Source organism: Rutilus rutilus, assembly GCF_951802725.1.
Source record: "Rutilus rutilus genome assembly, chromosome: 13".
Taxonomy (NCBI): Eukaryota; Metazoa; Chordata; class Actinopteri; order Cypriniformes; family Leuciscidae; genus Rutilus; species Rutilus rutilus.
This window is the reverse complement of record NC_140218.1, coordinates 19,090,391-19,110,047: the sequence shown is the minus strand read 5'-3', so window position 1 is coordinate 19,110,047 and position 19,657 is coordinate 19,090,391. Positions and strand designations below refer to the sequence as shown.

The 19,657-nt window shown below is 37.5% G+C and overlaps 1 protein-coding gene across 2 annotated transcripts in view; it reads right to left on the bottom strand.

Annotated features, from left to right (window-relative positions):
• Nucleotides 1-19,384, bottom strand: part of adcy6b (adenylate cyclase 6b) — a 36,120-nt gene extending 16,736 nt beyond the window's left edge. Inside the window, exons 1-3 of one of the 2 annotated variants that reach the window (XM_084429270.1) lie at nt 19,190-19,384; nt 17,255-17,451; nt 15,862-16,750 (exon numbers count right to left, since the gene is read on the bottom strand). In XM_084429270.1, coding sequence (XP_084285396.1) covers nt 15,862-16,749 — 888 coding nt within the window. In that variant the 5' untranslated portion in view covers nt 16,750; nt 17,255-17,451; nt 19,190-19,384. Of the gene's footprint in view, nt 1-15,861; nt 16,751-17,254; nt 17,452-18,975 lie in introns of both variants that reach the window. The other variant, XM_084429271.1, reaches the window with a different exon arrangement.
• Between the last annotated feature and the right edge of the window lie 273 nt (nt 19,385-19,657).

Below are 19,657 nucleotides of genomic sequence, written 5' to 3'. Positions count from 1 at the left end.
GGTATTTTATCTCTATATCAGTACAAGGCTTAGATGGTATGCGGCCAAACCTGTGTTTAAGAGAACATAAGATGGTTTGCGGTCTTACTCCAAATTGTTTCTGAGAATTGCGTAACAGTTATATGGACAACATTTTAATCAGTTAATCTCATGAAAAACATATCAAGGTCGCATGTCACCACAAATCAAAAGAAACTATATTTTGCTCTTCTTTTTTTTTTTTTTTTTTTTTAAATCAAGCCTATTTTAAGATCTTTAAGATTAAGCCCATTTCTCCCCTAAATTCCCAGTACTGTAATGCGTCAGCTTTACTTTCCAGAGTTCTTGACTCTTGTATTGTCAATACAAGATCTTGACCAAAAATTGACCAATAACATCACAACATTTATTTCCATCAAGAGGTGCATACAGTTTTGGTCAAGATCTTGTATTGGCAATGCAAGAGTCCAGCACTCTGTAAAGTTTACTCCAGCACATCCCAAAGACTTTCAAAACATTTAATGTCTGGACTCTATGGAAGCTTGTTTCCGCCACAAAAAAAAAAAAAAAAAAGATAATTGCGACTTTTTATCTCACAATTGCGAGTTTACATCTCGCAATTCTGACTTTATTTCTCAGAATTGCGAGATATAAAGTCAGAATTGCGTGAAATAAAGTCACAATTGCGTGTTATAAAGTCAGAATTCTGACTTTTTTTCTCGCAATTGCGACTTTATATCACGCAATTCTGACTTTATATCTCAGAATTCTGACTTTATATCACGCAATTGGGAGATATAAAGTCAGAATTGCATGATATAAAGTCGCAATTGCGTGTTATAAAGTCAGAATTGTGAGATATAAACTACTCTAAGGTAAAAAAAAAAAAAGTCCGTCTTTTTTTTCCCCTTAGAATTGGACTTTATATCTCACAATTCTGAGAAAAGATGTCAGAATTGCGAGATATAAATTCGCAATTATGTGTTATAAAGTCAGAATTGCGTGATATAAAGTCAGAATTCTGAGATATAAAGTCAGAATTGCGAGATATAAAGTCAGAATTGCGTGATATAAAGTCGCAATTGCGAGAAAAAAAGTCAGAATTCTGACTTTATAAGACGCAATTGCGACTTTATATCTCGCAATTCTGACTTTATATCTCGCAATTCTGACTTTATATCTCAGAATTCTGACTTTATTTCACGCAATTCTGACTTTATATGTCGCAATTCTGAGAAATAAAGTCAGAATTGCGAGATGTAAACTCGCAATTGTGAGATAAAAAGTCGCAACTATCTTTTAAAATGTTTTATTCAGTGGCGGAAACAAGCTTCCATAGGACTCAGATGTGCCAATTCATGTGTGAAAATTATTCTTCATGCTCCCAAACCATTCTTTCATAATTTGAGCCTGGTTCATCTTGACATTGTCATCCTGAAATATGGCCATGATGTGTCTTCATACATGGTAGTTTAAGAAATGAAAAGCTACACACTCCATCAGTTAAGGTTAGAAGAACTGTTGCCAAACATATAATATGCTAGAAACATAATAATCACTGCAATCACAGACTCTTAAGCATTTACCTTTATTACCATAAAAAAATAAAAATAATGTTATATATAAACATATATATAGTTGTCTAAATCATCCTGTTGATGTGGAATTCATTTTCTAGGCCCACTAGACCCTTCTTGAGCAAGACTCTTTACTTCTGGCTATATGATACTGATGTCTCCATGTAGACAATGCTCCAGAGATAGTGCCTCTTCCCTGTCTCCTTGCATGGAAAGGTTATCGGGTGTACATAGTCATAACATTAAATTAAATACTGAACATAACTGGGAACACACAAGGCCAAAAAGTGGTTATTATGTGTAAGAGTACAGTTCTATTATCGACAACTCATGCAAACACATCAAGTCAATTTTCCATCAGTCAGAAACAGTTTGTCTGAGAGAATTTGTTAAGGCCTATTTCTTTGCAACAAGCATTTTATTCTTTGCCGAAGAGGAACGGTCTTTATTTATCCACTAGACAAGAAATGGCACAGCAGAGCTTCAGAAAAAATAGCTCCACTCCCTCTTTTAAGTGCCCCTAGAGTCAATGTACAAACATCTTCAGATTTTACAGTTCAGGAAGAAAAGCCAGACCCATCAGGCATCCATATGAGCAGATGACGTTATCAGTTTGCGTAATTTTACCAATAAGGTGGGTTGTGTGGTCCATCTGCACAAGTTTTCCAAAACTAAAATGGCTGTTCCATTCAAGGAACACTTACTAACGCCAATGGTCCAAGACACCAAGCTGATTAGACACAGAAAATATGGGGATGTGGCCGCAGACACAACAGATTCCTAATTGTCCAACTGTGGTCAGAAAAAGCAAGCAACAAGATGTGCAGAAAGTAATCGTACACCAACTTATTGTTTTTGAAAGAAGTATCTTATGCTCAACAAGGCTTCATTTATTTGATAATAAAAATACAGTAAAAACAGCAATTTACTCCTGTGATGGCAAAGCTGAATTTTTATAGGATCATTACTATCTAATATGCTGATTTGCTGCTGAAGAAACATTTCTTATTATCAACGTTAAAAACAGTTGTGCTGCTTAATATTTTTGTGGAAACTGTGATAAAAAAAATGTCTTGACCAATTTTATTTATTCTTGCTGAATAAAAGTATAAATCTCTTTTTTTAAAATTACCAGAAACTTTTTAATAGTAGTATTGTATCATACTCATGATTTAATTTAATTTATTAATTTTCATTTAAGTAATTGGGTAATCAGTTACTCATTTTTGATGAGTTAAACTACTCCACTACTCCTACAAAATTACAAAATGCCAATCCATAAAATGTGCCAGTTTACCATAAACGTCATGGTTGCATTCGATCAGAAGCACTATCAGAAGTTACCATTAATCTGCTAATGCTTTTGTACTGATACATGACAAAGCCCACGTGCTTTATTCCGGTGATCTCCAATAAGCAGCAGCCCCCCTCAGTTCATCTGTATTATTTCATCTATATCGCACTGACTGGGAGTAGATCATATCAGTGAAATTTAAAAAAGCGGTTGACATTTCAACTGACAGATCTGACAAAAGAAATGTCACATGCTTTTACCTCACAGCAAAACTGATTAAATGAAACTGCCAGATCACTCACAGAGCATGTGTGTGTGTGTGTGTGTGTATAAGACAAGGAGCCACACAGTACGCAGTCAGTCTCTCAGTGTTAGGGGACTGTGTGTTTAGAAATGTCAGAGAACAAAGACACTGCTATTTTATTTAATCATCATATTAAAGCTGACCTGAACTGAAACAGACTGAACCTTTTGTACCAGTGTGGAGGCACAACGAGCCAAACCAGACTATGTCTTCCCAAATCTTTTGTATTCATTATATGAACTTGTGAAACCATTTCTTCTAATGCGAGGACTTTTCAGCTTGGGAGTAAGAATTTGTATACAGTACACAACATTTTTGCATCCAAAACATACCACTCATAATGTTGCTGACACACATTGTATGGAGCAGGGCTGGTGTGGGAAGAGTGTGGGATCACTATTCAGTGGGATTTTATTCAGAGAAACTCTTTAACAGGGACTCTTTAACAGCCTTCCTCTTTAACAGGGACTTTTCTTTCCAAAGAGTCTAAACATTGGCTTATAAGGTGGTACACTGAAGCTTCTTCTGCTTGTAACAGAATTTAACAGTGCCACAAAGGTAGCTAACATGAAGGAGAAACAGAAAGAAATACAGACTAACAAAATAATTATTGGCACACTGCGTGTGATCAAGAGAAGCTCTTGCCATCTCCCCTGAAAGATGCAGAAATATATCACAGACTCTGAAGTCATTACATTTTTCATGACTATGATATAATGATGGTGTTTAAGATTTAAATGTGCCGTGGGGGTCACATGACTCAAGACTGGAGCAGAAATCCATCCAGATGTTGTTGCTGTCTTGGCAACCACGAGTTGAAAACATCAAGTTATATAGGGAGTGGTGTCACTTCCAGACGATTAACTTTGTCAAACATGAATTGTGCTGGGGTGGATTTATTCTCAGTTCACTTTGTCACTTTCTTGGAACAAGGGAAGTAATGAAGAAAGTCAGAGAGAGAACAATTAAATTGTTTTAGTTTAAAATGTTACATATTGTTTTCAATAACTGAACATTTCCATTTGAAGGAAAGAAGGAAGGTAGGCACAAAGGGAAGGGAAAGGAAAGGAAAGGAAAGGAAAGGAAAGGAAAGGAAAGGAAAGGAAAGGAAAGGAAAGGAAAGGAAAGGAAAGGAAAGGAAAGGAAAGGAAAGGAAAGGAAAGGAAAGGAAAGGAAAGGAAAGGAAAGGAAAGGAAAGGAAAGGAAAGGAACTGGGACTTTGACTCTGACTTTGGCACTAAGCTAAGTCATAGTTTGGGCCAAACTAAAATTGGTCTCAGCTGAGCAGTGAAGCCATTTAGTGAACTTTGAGAAAAATGGCAACAAACACAATGGGCTCAGCAGATCTGGATCAAGGCCATGCAATAGATAAAGAAAGAACACTTATGAATTTATGTTTTAAAATCACGTGGCATATCTCCCAGAGACAAAGGGAGATTTTCAAAACAAAGCTTGACGCTAATGGCCCTCTTCATCAACCATCTTCCTTATTAGGATCATTTGGAAAACAATCACTGGGAGATTTCAATGTTTTCCTGACAAATATTTTTTTCCGGGAACCCCACCCATACAGCATCTCAGTCCTGGCACAGTACCACAGCCCGTCCTCAGGGAAGAACATGTTGTCTTGACGTTTGTTGCTGTGAGCTACAGGGTCCTGAAACCCCTCAAGCTAGGACCACTCAATACACTAACTACCACTAGCTCTCTCAGAGATAGAAACACAGCTTATTGGTGGAGAGGAGAGAGAGAGAGTAATGAAGCCAATCAGTATATATGGGGATGATTAGGAGGCCATGATGGACAAAGGGCAAATTTGGCCAGGATGCCGGGGTTAAACCCCAACTCTTTTTCCGAAGGACATCCTCTTCCATCATCATCTTCCTCTCTATATGCTTTATCCTGATATTGATACTGAATCTATGGCACAAAACATACCGTGTGATGAGGGTACTCCGACTCCCAAAAGAACATGCTGGTTCTTGAAAAAACTCAAAACTAAAATAAGTCATTTTAAATACTACAAGTGAATTTAGGCATAACAACATTATAAAAGCAAGAAAAAAAGGTTACTCATTTTGAGATTTGCTAAAGATACATTTAACAGTGTTATTAAATAATGTGCATATACCAGATAAAATTTTAAGCCAATATTCACTGAAATTATTGTCTGACTGCTTTGGTCACCATTGACTTTCATTGTATGGAAAAGAGCTGCTTGGACACAGCTGCTATACCATAAGGATAAACTCTGTCAATCCTGATCTCAGGAGCCATTGCACAAAGCAAACAAATAAGATCAGAAGGAATTAGAGCAGGAGGAGTGGTGGAGAACGAGTGAGGATAAAAAAAAAGAGAGGAGGCAGAACATCTAAATGAATAGATAAGTAGGCAAAACAGTCAGTTTCTGGGAAGTCGCCGTTGAGCGAAAGCTCTGGTTTCGCTGGGCTGTTACATAATATAGCCAAAGCCCTACTCGCACTGGAACTTGGCCCAGAAACGTAATATTATATACACACGTATACACGCACAACCTTATGATAGGATTTAGTTAAAGGTCCATGGAGGACTATTGACAATTTAATCATGATGTTTATTTGAAGGGAATGTCGGATGCAGCTGAAGTGTTTGCAGCATGAATGAGAAAGCTTTTAAGTTTTAAGTTTTAAGGTGGTCTGTGAACTGCCTAACCAAGCAAATTCCTGGAAGGAGTAACTCGTAAAAACATCTTTGACCTCGAATGAACTTGTCATAACTACTGAGGTCTCATCCCTACATCACTGACTGCATTCAAAAGCAGGCATATGAAAAGTAACTTTACGACAGAGCATTTTAAACTGATTTATGGCAAATAAATTGTAGTTCATGAGGATTTAAAGTCCACTCATAAACATGAGGAAAAAAACATTTGATGTGCAAGCGAAATGAGGTTAAGGTCAAAGCTTTTTTCCCCATTTAAAACAAATGTAGGAAATGTTTCCTCTACGTTCTACTATGGGATGGTTTATTTCTTTATCATTCATAACAGTTTGAGGCCCCGGGCCCCTGATAAATTACCATGTCGGCCTGAAGAAAGAAGGAAATTTACAAATAGGCCACAGAGTCAGTCATCTGATTCTAGACTATGAAAAAAGCCCTCAGCGGTGCAAAAGATTCATTCGCCTTTTATAGTGCAATAATTATCTCATCAAAACAAACAGCTGCGAATTAGGAATATACAGCAATAGTTCAATAGGCTTGATGCCTTTGGGCTCAGGACATATGACAGCTGTATACAAATGAATGATCAAAAACAGAAAGCCAAGGGAAAACAAATTGAGGATCCAAACAAACCAACAAATTAGCACTGACCTAAAAAGCTTTGAGCGTGAGACTGAAATCCGAGTTTTTACCTGTTTGTGGTAGTTTAAAGGGATAGTTTTAACCAAAAAATTCTGTCATTATTTACTCACCCTCAATGTTATTTTGTTCGGTGGAACACGAAGAATCTTTGAAGAATTAGCTTGTGCCATATAATATAACAGTTCATAGTGACCTGGGACTGTCAAACACCACAAAAAGCAACAGAACATTATCAGTGCACCTTCTAATGTTATATTGTGATGCCTAAAGTTATTCGTAGCCGTCAAAATTATTTATATAATGAAAATATAAGAGTAATATTGGCAATAACAAAAATAAATTGTTGGTTTACACTACTGTTCAAACGTTTTGGTTCAGTTATAGCCTATATTTAAAAAAGAAATCTGAAAGAAATTAATACTTTTATTTAGCAAGTATGCATTAAATGGATCAAAAGTGATAGTTAAGGCATTTATAATGTTACAAAAAAATAATTTCAAATAAATGCTGTTCTTTTTAACTTTCTATTTATTATAAAAAATCCTGACATAATGTTTTCACAAAAACTATTAAGCAGCTGTCAAACAACTGTTTTGAACATTGATAATACTAAGAAAGAAATGATATATATTTTGAAAAAAAATTCAAGGTATAGCATGCACTGTAAAAAATTTGCTGTAGTTATGCAGCTGTTTGCCAGTAACTTACTGTAGATTTAAATTTATGTTATTTACTGGCAACAGTTTGTTCAAAGTTAAATGAACATTAAACATTAACAAGTCTTTGTCTTTACAGAATAAAATTATAAAATAACAATCTAATGCAAAGCATTCTGGGAACCAGAAATCTTCATCAACCTTTTTCTGTTTTTTTTCCTTCAGATTTTGGTTCCCAGAATGCTTTGCATGAGGCTGTTATTTTAGTTTTATTCTGTAAAGATAAAGACTTGTTAATGTTTAATGTTCATTTAATTTTGAACAAATTGTTGCCAGTAAATAACATCAATTTAAATCTACAGTAAGTTACTGGCAAGTAGCTGCCAGTAATACTGTAATTTCTACAGATTTTTCTAACAGTGTGGATTCATTCAGAAACCTGTAGTTTCTGTCAATGTATAGCAAGAGCTTCATAATGTTTTTGTTTTTTTAGATCTACTTTTCTCTTTCAGAAAAAAATAACAGCATATGAGTTTGGAACAACATAAGAATGAGTTCTTTTATTTCATTTTGGGTTAACGGATGACAAAAACATAAATAAAAAAGATATAAAAGTGGCCCGTCGATGTTACTCCGATGTTACTGAAGTCCATCAAATAAATGTGTTCCTCCTTTTTTATTCTGAGCCCTGTACTAACGCGCTCCAGGACTGCACTGAGCCTGTCTGTCACAAGCACACAAGGTCAGACAAGCACAGTGACACAAGTGACAGGCACGTGACAAACACCTCCTCCTTCTCCTGCCTGGCATGGACATTATGTTTTGTTTACATACATACAAAGAGAAACTGCGTTTAAGAAAAAGTTCTCACAGGAAACCGCAATATTCCTGAGACACTTCAAAGCACCATGTCAGGAATTTCTTATCATTATGATGAACTTGGAAAGGGTAAAGTGGCACTGGGTAGTGCTCGACAAATTTACGTTGAACAGCAAACAGAGCATTTCTTCACACGAATACACAAGTAATCCAAAATAAAAATGCCATGAAAGTGAAGGCGTCCTAATCTAAGGATTATTCTGCAGACATTAAGCTCTCAGTAGTCCAAATTCACAGAATTTAAGTCAAATGCCGAGGCAAATCAAGCAATTTCCTACAAGCAAATGAAATGCCATACTGCTCTGAAATCTACTTAAACCTTTCAGAGTCCTCAATTCTCCGATGCACAGCAAAAGCACACAGGTCACAACGGCCTGAATCCAAAAAAAGATGGCCTGAAATCCCACAAAACATCAATTGGTCCCGATGAAGCATACACTGAAAGAGAGAGACCTAAAGGTACAAAGGTGTGATACATAGAAGAGACAGAGAACAGTGGAAATCAATAGTTTCCCCGGACGAAAAAGACAAGAATGAGAAAATGCATCAATACTTGAATAATCTGATGATTAGATTTAGATATGTCAAAGGAGTGTGGAAATAAACCTGATTAAAATATCAACCTCCATCACCAAAATATAAACCTGTGTCGTTGGAAACCTGTATGACTTACTTTCTTTCGTGGAACACAAAAGAAGAGATTCTGACAACTAGGCTTCTCCTTTCCATAAAATTTCAACTAAAAAAATGACAGAAAACCACCATAAAAGTAGTCCATACGACTTGTGCACTATTTTACAATCCATTTGGATGAGAAAAAGACTACTTTATATTTGCCTCTGGCCTACAGTAAGAAGAAAACTCAATGAACTTAGCTATAGAGCATAACACACACAGTTTTGATTCAAATTTCATGTGGGTAAACTCTGGTGAAGTGTTATGACTGACCATATTATTCGCTGCCTAATTTATTTTTTCTAACCCAGAGCGAAACACTAGAGAAATAAACAAGGAGGCAAAAGCACCACAGCCTGTTTGTCATGATAATTACCGTTTACCACCATTATTGGAATCCTAATACATGAGCAGTCATTTATGAGCCTAATACAATTTGGCCGTCACAATGCTAAACCACAGTATTTGCTTTGAAAGAGAAAGCCCTGGACATTAGGAAACCATAGAGTCTGCTATTACAGGCCTTGGCTTGACCCATGTTTGAAATGTTATTATTAGACATGCTATTATTATCACCTTTATCAACACACTCATATCATGTTCAACATTGTACTTATCATTAAATCCTAATTTATGACACCTCCTCCTGTGCCGATTAGTCAGGCACGGTGGTCCACCGCTCGGGGCAGAGCCAGCGCTAATCTTGAGGTTGACCCGAGGTCAGCCAGAAGTTTTGATTGATCGCTCAAGCAGGCAAAACAGCTGTTGGCGCTGTTTGTTAGCTTTGCACTTTATAGCAATGTAGTTTGCGCTTTCTAAAATGAAATTTGGAGATTGGAGATGAGAATCATATAGAATTGAACGATTCAATGTTCATTAAAGTGATATCATTACTTAATCATGTCGTTCTAAACCTGTATGACTTAGTTTCTTCAGGGAAAGATACTTTGAAGAATGCTGCAACTGTTTTTTGTCCATACAATGAAAGTCAATGGGTTTCAAATAACATTGGACCTCATTGACTTTTATTGTGTAGACAAGAAAAAAAACAGAGACATCAAAATATATTTTGTGCTCCACAGCAGAAAGAAATTTATATGGGTTTGGAATGACACGAGGTTGAGTAAATTACAGGGAAAAAAAAATGTTTTCACTGCAAAACAACCTGTATTATTTGATGCTAAAAATTAGGAAATACAGCTAAATGATTCTCAATTTAGCTGAAAAACACAATTTCAAGTGCTTCTAATTAAGCTTCTTTTGAAAATGCCTCCAAAAATAATTCAAAAGCATTTTTTAAATGAGGCAGGTTCTGAACAAAAAACAGAAGACTATACAATTATTATATCAAACAAAGTACCAACAACTAGTGAGCCAAAATCATTCAAAACTCTTCAAATACTGCAATCTGATTAGTGTCGCATTTTTTTCACCACTCTGAAACTACATGCCTATAAACCAGCATGACATCACCACTGAGCTCACAGGAATATCTACATGCCTGCATTCTTCATAAACAAACTGTTCATAAGACTTTGATGTACAGTTAAAACGTATGGCACTCATAGTGCAGTAATCTGTTTCTCAGCTGCAGTAGAATGGCCATCAGCGCATCTCAAAACTACTCTTCATATTGTACAAACAGGTTTTTCCCCCTGAGATAGCTACAGTACATGCTCCGGGCATCTGGCCAAAATGTCACTCTTTGCGGTTCACATTATAACAGGTACGCTAACTAAAGTTGATTTCTGCTTCCATTAAACTTTTAGAACAATTCCAGAGAGTATAAAATCAAAGTTTATTCTCATCACTATGAATTTCCCTGGAATTTCACTTGAATGTTTTCAGGAATCAATAAAGTCTATATATTTGTATATATGTGTGTGTGTGTGTGTGTGTTTTCAGGAATCAATAAAGTCTATATATTTATACATGTATATGTGTGTGTGTGTGTGTGTGTGTGTGTGTGTGTGTGTGTGTGTGTGTGTGTGTGTGTGTGTGTGGCTATGCACCAGTTCATTTAGCTACTAAACACAAACGTGTAACCAGGTCTCAGGCTAAAAATAACATGTTCAGCTTGGTGTCTCTGAAAAAGGTGTTACATTTATGTCTTTAATTTGCTGGTCTCTTCATGAGCCTAGTTCAACCCCACGGGACAATGTTGGAACAAAAGGCACATAACAGGTGCTCTCATAGTTTGGACTCACACGGTGCCAGTGAAAACATAGGAAAACACAATTCTCCATATGACAAACAAAAATTTAACAATAAGCAGTCAGTTGACCATACATTTTTTCCATTTGAACGACAGGCTTTACATAAATTTTTTTTCCATAAACAGTAAGTGGGCGGTTGTCCATAACAGCCCGTTCACACCAAGGACAATAACGATAAAGATATAATTAAAAAAATTAATTGCGGCGCTTGTCTGAAGTTTAAAATCATTGGTTACCCGTAAGCCAATCACATAACGTTTGGTTATGGCGTGTGTTATGCGCAGGCTCAGCCGCATCTAACTTCCACTGTAAACACATGTATGATGCGAAAACAAAACCATCGTGCGAAATACCGGAGTGAACATGGCTGTGAACGACTTTTGCAGATTATGTGAAGTAAATCTACGCATCCACGGTACAATCAGCGTCTACGTCACGGCTCTCAGCCCGCCCTCTGTTTGTTGATTGGCCGGCTGTTTTGGGGCCGGAGGAAAACGGGGAAAACGGTCGCTATCTCAGACTGAGTACAGAAGCGAACTGAAATTGAGCGGAAGTACGAAGTCTGACGTAGTCAGGCTATGAGGCCTATATGTCTCAAAGGAAAAAATGTTATAGAGAAAGAGTAGGAAAAATTTATATTAAAATTACAAAGACAAATTTTAACATTTGGAACAATGTTGAATCATTCACTGTAAGACCAGGATTATGCAATATACAAGATTTGAATCACTTTTTCACCATGCCTAGTTTATTTTAAAAGGCCTTGTGCATTGTAAAAAAAATCCTGTTAAATTTATGGTAAAAAACTGGCAATAATGTTTCCAGTTTTACAGGATGCCTGTATATTTTACAACTTATAACCGTATATTTTATTAAGTGATATAATGTTAATACTTGACCAAAATTGGCTTTTTTTCCCTTAAAATGTACTGATAACCACCACAATAATGCAGGTGGCAAAATAAAAAGCCACATGATGAATCAAAATTCATCGTAAGCGGTCTGTTCATAGTCAGTGCGCTCGTTGTATGTGCGTAGCCTACATAATGGTACTTTGACCAGCTGAGAACTCATGAAGAGCTTTTAAAATGTGTAAAGGCATCAAAACAGCGGCAGGAAGTCCTCCGTCACACACACAAAAGATCTGCTGCGAGGAGAAACGGTTCTGATGCCTGTACCGAACTGTGATGGCAACATCACGACTATGATGAGAAAAAAAACTGGTATGTGTGAGCATTCGGTCTCATCTTCCTGTTTTTGGGTCATTTACATGTCTTTGGTCCGTGTTGCGTTCATATTTCATTCGAACCGCACCAGAGTTCGTTTGGAAGCGGACCGAGACCAATCTTTTCTCGGTCCACTTGTTTGGTGCGCACCAGGGTTCGGATGGCAGCGTTCCCACTTATTCAAATTAACCGCACTAACAAAATTAGTCGAATACCTTCCCTCCCTGTCACAAGTCCAGAACTTTAAGAGAGCAGCAGTGTGGAGCTTTTCACCCACACAGCGGCATGTCATGCACATAAAGCCTCTGCGGCTTCCACAACTGAGGGCCATCTCATGAGCACTGTTGTGAAAAGGGAATTCATGACTACAAGTGAGAGAGAGTGCGAGAGCAATCGAAAAAGAAAGGCCTGGGGTGGCTGTCTTTTTTCAGCCATGCGCGTCAGTCCGACGCTATTTCATACTGTCGATCGACAGCCATTCCTGTCACCACCCCATCAGTGTGTATCTTCACAAAGACAGCTATTGTCCCGCTGGTGATCGCCCACTGACCCGCTCTATCTGCACTGCACTGGTCATCTCAGAGGGACACGCAGCACAGCCAGAAGGAGTGCAGGGGTGTGAGAGGGATGGTGGGGGACAGAGAGAATGGAAGAAGGGAGAGAGATAAAGGGAATGAACAGTAGATGAGCTTTCTGAGGTATAGCTGCATTTCTCAGATTAGCCCGTTTGGCCACAGGATGAAGAAGAAAAGCTTGTCGCCTTTCCATACTAGTCATCCAGGATTGATCATTTATACCAAATTGTTTTAGCTTATATTTTAGAGCTAGTCCGTTAAAGAGGATGAATTCAGAGACAACTTCTCAGAGAGGGTTTTATCATGTCATGTTTTAGTGTGCATTACTTTCAACAGGACAACACCCTTTAACGCACCACTTGTGTAACAAATTCTGTGTATCCAATAACATATTTATTGTTGAACTTCAAAAACACCTACTGTTAGCTAAATTCCCATTATTTTACATAATCCAAAAAGGTATTTTTTGTGATGACTATGATAATTGAAGATATTTAGCATATTTGTTTTAGTTGTTTTTAATATTGCACGAAAACCTCAATTTTATGAAGCGACGCGAGTGGTCTGTTTCCACAACAATATACCACTTTATTTACAAAATTGTATTCGCCAAAGTGCATTCACGAGTTGAAAGTGGTAGTTGCATAGGCTGTCAATGGAGGGACAGAAAGTACTCAGATTTTATTAAAAAGATCTTCATTTGTGTTCCGAATATGAACGAATGCCTTACGTGTTTTGAACGACATGAGGGTGAGTAATTAATGACAGAATTAAAAAATTTCTGTGAACTAACCCTTTAATTAATTCTGTTCTTCAAAAGAACTCTAAAATAGAAAACTTTTACCCTTTTACTAACCCTAATCCTAACCCTAACATTATAATAATGAGACAACTTAAAGAATTAATATTTTTGTGAATGTTATAATAAATGTTAAAGTTATGGTTTATTTGTGCTCTGTTATTCCAGAATAATTGGTTTTAACAAAAAAGCTTTTGTCATGTTAAGTTGTGTTGAAGTTGATTTAACTCATAATTTTAAGGCAACCGTGTAAACTTCTTAGTTAATTGTTACAACAAACTATATGTAGTTAAGATTAAGTTGAGTGAACTTAAAATTGTTTGTTCATATAATATTAAATTAAGTTGAGTGAACACATTTGTAAATTCACTTAATCCCTTTGATTGTTTGAATAAGTTGATACAATATTTAATCTTAAGTTATGACAACAAAACAACATTAAGTTAAAAAATTATCTTTGATTCAAATAAAATAATAGTTGAAACAACAAAATCACTTGTTGTAAAAAAAATCACATTTTTAGTTTCAATGAACTCAAAATTAAGGCAACCAGGTAACATACTTTGAGTCAAACTAACAAATCATTTTTTACAGTGTATAAATGTCTTTAGTCTTTACTATCACTTTTGATCAATTTAATGCATCCTTGCTGAAATAAAGTATTAATTTAAAAAACATCTTACTGACCCCAAACTTTTGAATGGTAGAGTATATTATATGGAATAAAAAAAACTGATCGTGATCGGTCACTCTGAATTTGCAAACTACAAGAGTACTGAACTCCTTCCATCCTCAACCCAAGACTTTACTTACCAATGCACTCTAAAACAAAAGATCATGGAGAAAACATGGAAGGATGGCATACCTCACTTGCTCCCTGTAAGAGAGCATTTACATAAGGCACTTGCAGCCACACAACCAGTGGACTTTTGTCCTGCATTGATTGCCCACAGGGTTGGAACCTATCCCAAATGTCTATGACGAGAATCTACAAGTACATGCTCAGGGGCACGGCCTGAGTCAATCAGCAGCCATTATCCCAATCCATTTCTATCATGCTGAGTGCCAAGTGGAGAGCCCACAGCACAGCTGTCTAAGAAGCAAACATACAAAAGCCCAAGCTCACTGAACCAGCATTAACAGTGTCAGCACTAGATCACATCGAACATGGGGGATATTGCATTTTAGCCACTGCATAGAAACATTGAATGCTAAATGCATCATATTAAGAGCAGTTGAGGACAAAGCAAAGTTTGAAAGGCAAGAAAACTTTGGTAACTAGGATCCATCTACACTGCAGTCTGAAACTCATGCCAGGAATTCCTTTAAAAGTACTGAAACAATCACAGTTTCAAACAATAACCAATTATCCACTGAACTCTGTGCTCCTTAAAGATGTGCCTCCAATTGATCAGTCACTGGAATTACTAGAGTTGAAACATGTGGTGTAAATAATGTGCAACTCTTTTCTTAAAGTTATGGTGCTAATAGATGCATAACAAAAAATATCTCATGCTGGGAATTTCCCTGTGGGTTAGAGGAATAATTCATATTATTCATATCAAATTAATATTCGGCCATTATTAACTCACCCTTGTGTCGTTTCAATCTCATATGCTGTTATATTTTTCTGTGGAACATTTTTGAGAATTTCTTAATTATTTTACACTGCTCTTTTTGACAATTCAGTGATCGTGGCTGTCAAGCTCAAAAAGGACCAAAAAAATGTTTTTAATTAAATGATCATAAAATTCTCACCTCTCTCATCACCCATTTGCATACAAAATCTTTAAATTATTTAGCAGCAACATAGAAAAGAAAAGGGCATTTTAGCGTTCTGTCTACGCCAAAGACGTTTAATCCCTCAAATTGTAAAAAAATCAAATAAATAATAATAATGATAAACTAATTAAATCGTTGTTTGGCTTTGCAGACCCGTCACAATTTCTTTTTTCTTTCTTCACAATATTTTTTTTATACAAATCAATTTTTTTCTTTGGCACAGTCAACAGGGAGGGCAAGATTAAAAATAAAATAAACAAATTTTTAATTAATAATAATCAAATAATTGAAATTTTCTGTTCTTTATTTAGTTGTTATCGTATAGCTTCAGAAGACATGGAATATACTGCCTGGAACACTTTTATCGTACATTTATGGTGTTTTTTACAGACATGGTCAGTATGAACTGTTGTATGATAAGAGTTCTTCAAAGAAGGCTACTTTTGTGTTCCACAGAAGATAATAACAGCATACAGGTTTGGAACAACATGAGGGAGGAGTAAATAATGACATGAAATTTTAAAATCATTTTAAATGTTTGAGAAGTGCACAAATACCTTTTTAGAAAGGAAGTAATCCTCAAGGTTGAGTCTCCAAGCCATAATAATATGAATGGTGGACAGCACAGCTCCGGTGATCACAGCCGCCCTCATTCGCACCGGCAGCAGCGTGTAGATGATGTAGATGAAGAACACCGTCCACCATATCCCTTCAGACGCGCTGGGTGGCTCCACCATCAACAAACCAAACACCTGCACCACCACTAACACCCCCATGACCAAGTAGCTCACGATCCACATGTAGTCCTGGTGGAAGCCGTTTCTGTTACACACCACCATCAAGGCTAAGAAAAGGCCCATGGCTACGGAGAGCACCGAGGCAAACGCCACATCTGGTGGACCTTGGACGCAGTGGAACGTCAGCATAACCCCACAAACCACAACCAGGACCCCCATCAGCATCGTAAGAGAGCTCTGGTTGAGCCTGAAGAAGTACCGTTGATACAGTCGCTCGAGCTTGGCTGACTTGAACTTCTTGGACTGAAAAACGTCAGCCAGACGCAACAAGCAAGTTGAAAAACACCTGTCGGGGCCCTTTCGCTCCTCCCCGCCGTCATCTGGGTCCTCACCATCTTTCTTTTTCCTCGTCTCAGCATCTTCAAACGCCAGGTCCACGGCTCTCAGACCCACATCACCCTTCCTGCCGTAATGGTCTTCCTGCCAAACGCAACGTGTGCTGAAGTTGCTGCTGGTGGCGCCCCCTGCTGCACGGGAGTAGTGTTGTGACGGGGGCTCTATGGACGCGGAGTCCCGTAGACAGCTCATGTAGCGTGGGTTGCACAAGGACGAGCCCCTTTTACGCCTCGATTTCCTGCCATTGCGCTCGCCCCACGCCGTCTTATGATTGTCCACTCTTGCAGCTTTAAAGCCATTGACCCAAGACATTCTGACAGATAAGAAGAACAGAATACTTGCTTGAATAAATAACTATTCTTTTATATTTAATTATTAATTTGTCATGTAATATCAGCATCAAAGGCTATATTCATGTCAAAAAATAATAATACAAATAAAACAGTACACATTTAAACTTATCACAAGACTACGAAATCAACTATGCGAAATTTTTCATATTTTCTCAAAATTATTAAAAAGTGTAGAGTTATGTTCCCTTTAATAAAGTCTAAATAAAATAGTTCTATAATTGTTGCTCGTTTCACTTTGGATTCTTTTTAAACAATACTGAAGGAATTTCCATGCTTTTCCTACTAAATTCCTACATAACCACAATGTTTGTTTGTTTGTCAACAAAATTGATCATTTTAAGCATAAGCCTCAAAAAGTTTTTTAGGATCATGAGAAGCAAATTCAGCCAACTGTGTTTAAACTCTTAACTGGTAGCTTATTTACAGAGTGAACATTGGCAAATAGTTTAGCGAGGTCAACTTACCTGTGTGGCTTCCCCTTTGTGTGGCGGCACTGCTCCCTTTAGCAAGGCACTGCATTTACTCTAGTGTAGAGAGATGATATTACCAGCATTTTTCTGAGCTCAGGGTTTGTCAAGTTCCGGGACACCCACTTAAGCACAGGGTCAACAGAAAATCCTTGTATAGAGCCAGGATCTCTGCATCTCTCGGCCACCTGAGTCTGTTGATTCAACACAAATAGAGCAGATGCAGCATGAGCAGAGCCTCAAAAAACGAAGAAAAAAAAGCACATGACAAACCTCTGAGATTATCAGTGTCTGATTACCGCTAATAACTTTCGATAATAGCTGCTGTTGAATTTGTTGTTGACATTAATGTGTGTTTATTCATGTTTATGCCTCAATAGGTTAGTAAAGACTATTGATTTCAAGCTGTAATTAACAGGCTATTTCTCAGAAATGTTAATTCACGTGAAAGCAAATAAAAAGAGCTGAAAATTAAAGAGGAAATACTGTATTGTTAGAATTGACAGATGCTAAAACTGTCCAATCAATCGCACAGTAAATCTATGAGTGCATAAGGGAAAAAGAAAATCACAAACACAAACGCTTGAAAGGACTTAGGTTAATCCGACCTACCAATTGCAGAGACTTTTAAAGCTAACCACAAAAACAGCGCGTTGTAAGACGGAGATTTTCCCAAAATATACACACGCAGGCCAGCCGCCAGTTTCAAGCTTGCTGTCTGACAACAAAGGACTTGCTGCCCGTGTGCCATCATAAGTCAACGCTCTGTAATTCAGATGAAATTGTCCATGCTTCCCTAAATTTGCTCAGATGAGTCACCACTTTACCTCATGTCAGGGGCATTAGTGACTTCAAAAGATTTTTTTAACAACTGTCTGGAAATTAAATAAGACGTAACCAACTCCAATTCAGCTTTGAAATACAGATTTTAACCACAATGACATCAGGTTTTAGCATGATCCAATACTAAAATTCCTATCAAAATAAAAAAAATAATTACTGCAATTTTTGTAATACTGCAGGATTATTTAAAATTATCTAGTAAAAGCAGCAAAGATGTGATGAAAATTTCGAAAAACTTGAAACATGTGTAAATTCTAACCCCACAATTATTGATCAAAATCAAACACAGCTATCTAAATAAAATTATAGCGGTCTGTGGGAAACTTGGGCTGGTTTTTCCTTCATGGATCCCACTCTAGAGACATTGTGGCTTCACATTCTATTGCAAGCACTAATTTAACTTGGCAGGAAGATTCAACCATTCATTCAGTAGCCTACAGTACAGACATGAGGGGGGAAAAACGTAAGGGATGACAAAAATGTCAAACCTTTAACTTTGCTGCAATAAAACTAAACACTTAACCCGATGACAGGAGAACGATCCTTTACTTTAACACCTCAAACTGTACACACAAAAATGCTTAAGAGAAAAACAAATAAAAAGTCATAGTGCATATTATCCAACTTTCCCTGAGTCTTCACCATAAAAGCAAGACCATGAGAGTCTACAGGCACAACACTCAAAAGACTATACAATATTATGACTTATATATGCAATGGTATGATTTAGACACACCACGTTTAAATGATGCCACTGTGTTGTTAAACAAGTAATCACCATAAACATACTCTGGTTGTCTGGTTTCTAGTGCATTATTTCATAATAGAGCCATTTTGCAGTAGGGTTACAGCTGCTGAATGTAAACTCAACATACCTGATCGTGAAGAGCTACATAACCTGCATTTCTGTCCTTACACCACTGTTAATTAGCTTTCATCAACGACTACAGCAACTGTAACATGTTGCCTGAGGTCCTTACGGCGCTGACGCTGCTGCTGCTGCTGCTAACAAGCCATACAACACACTGCAAAACAAGCACACATTTCAAGAGTAAGCGAAAGCACGTCCGTAGGGCAAGCAGCACTCACCCAAAGCCCCCATTAATCAGCAGCGCAGTGTCCTTCAGTAGCGAAATCACGGAGTGGAACTGTCGCTTGTCCGACAGCGTGTGAGTGTCCGTGTACGGGGAGTGACTGGGCGATGGTTACATTCTCACGCACGCTTCTGATACAGTCACGTTGGTCTTCATGCTTCTTCACGCGCTGCTACTATCCACTGAAGTCGGGAGTCCCCCTAGAGGTGCAGCCTCTCTCTCTCTCTCTCTCTCTCTCTCTCTCTCTCTCTCTCTGTGTGTGTGTGTGTGTGTGTGTGTGTGTGTGTGTGTGTGTGTGTGTGTGTGTGTGTGTGTGTGTGTGTGTGTGTGTGTGTGTGTGAGAGAGGAGCAAATGACCCCACATAGATAGTAAAACCAGACATTTCTGACATTGTGGTGACCGCCACACGATGACACGCTAAATAGAAATTATGCAATAAAATGCAATACGGTTTCGATTTGG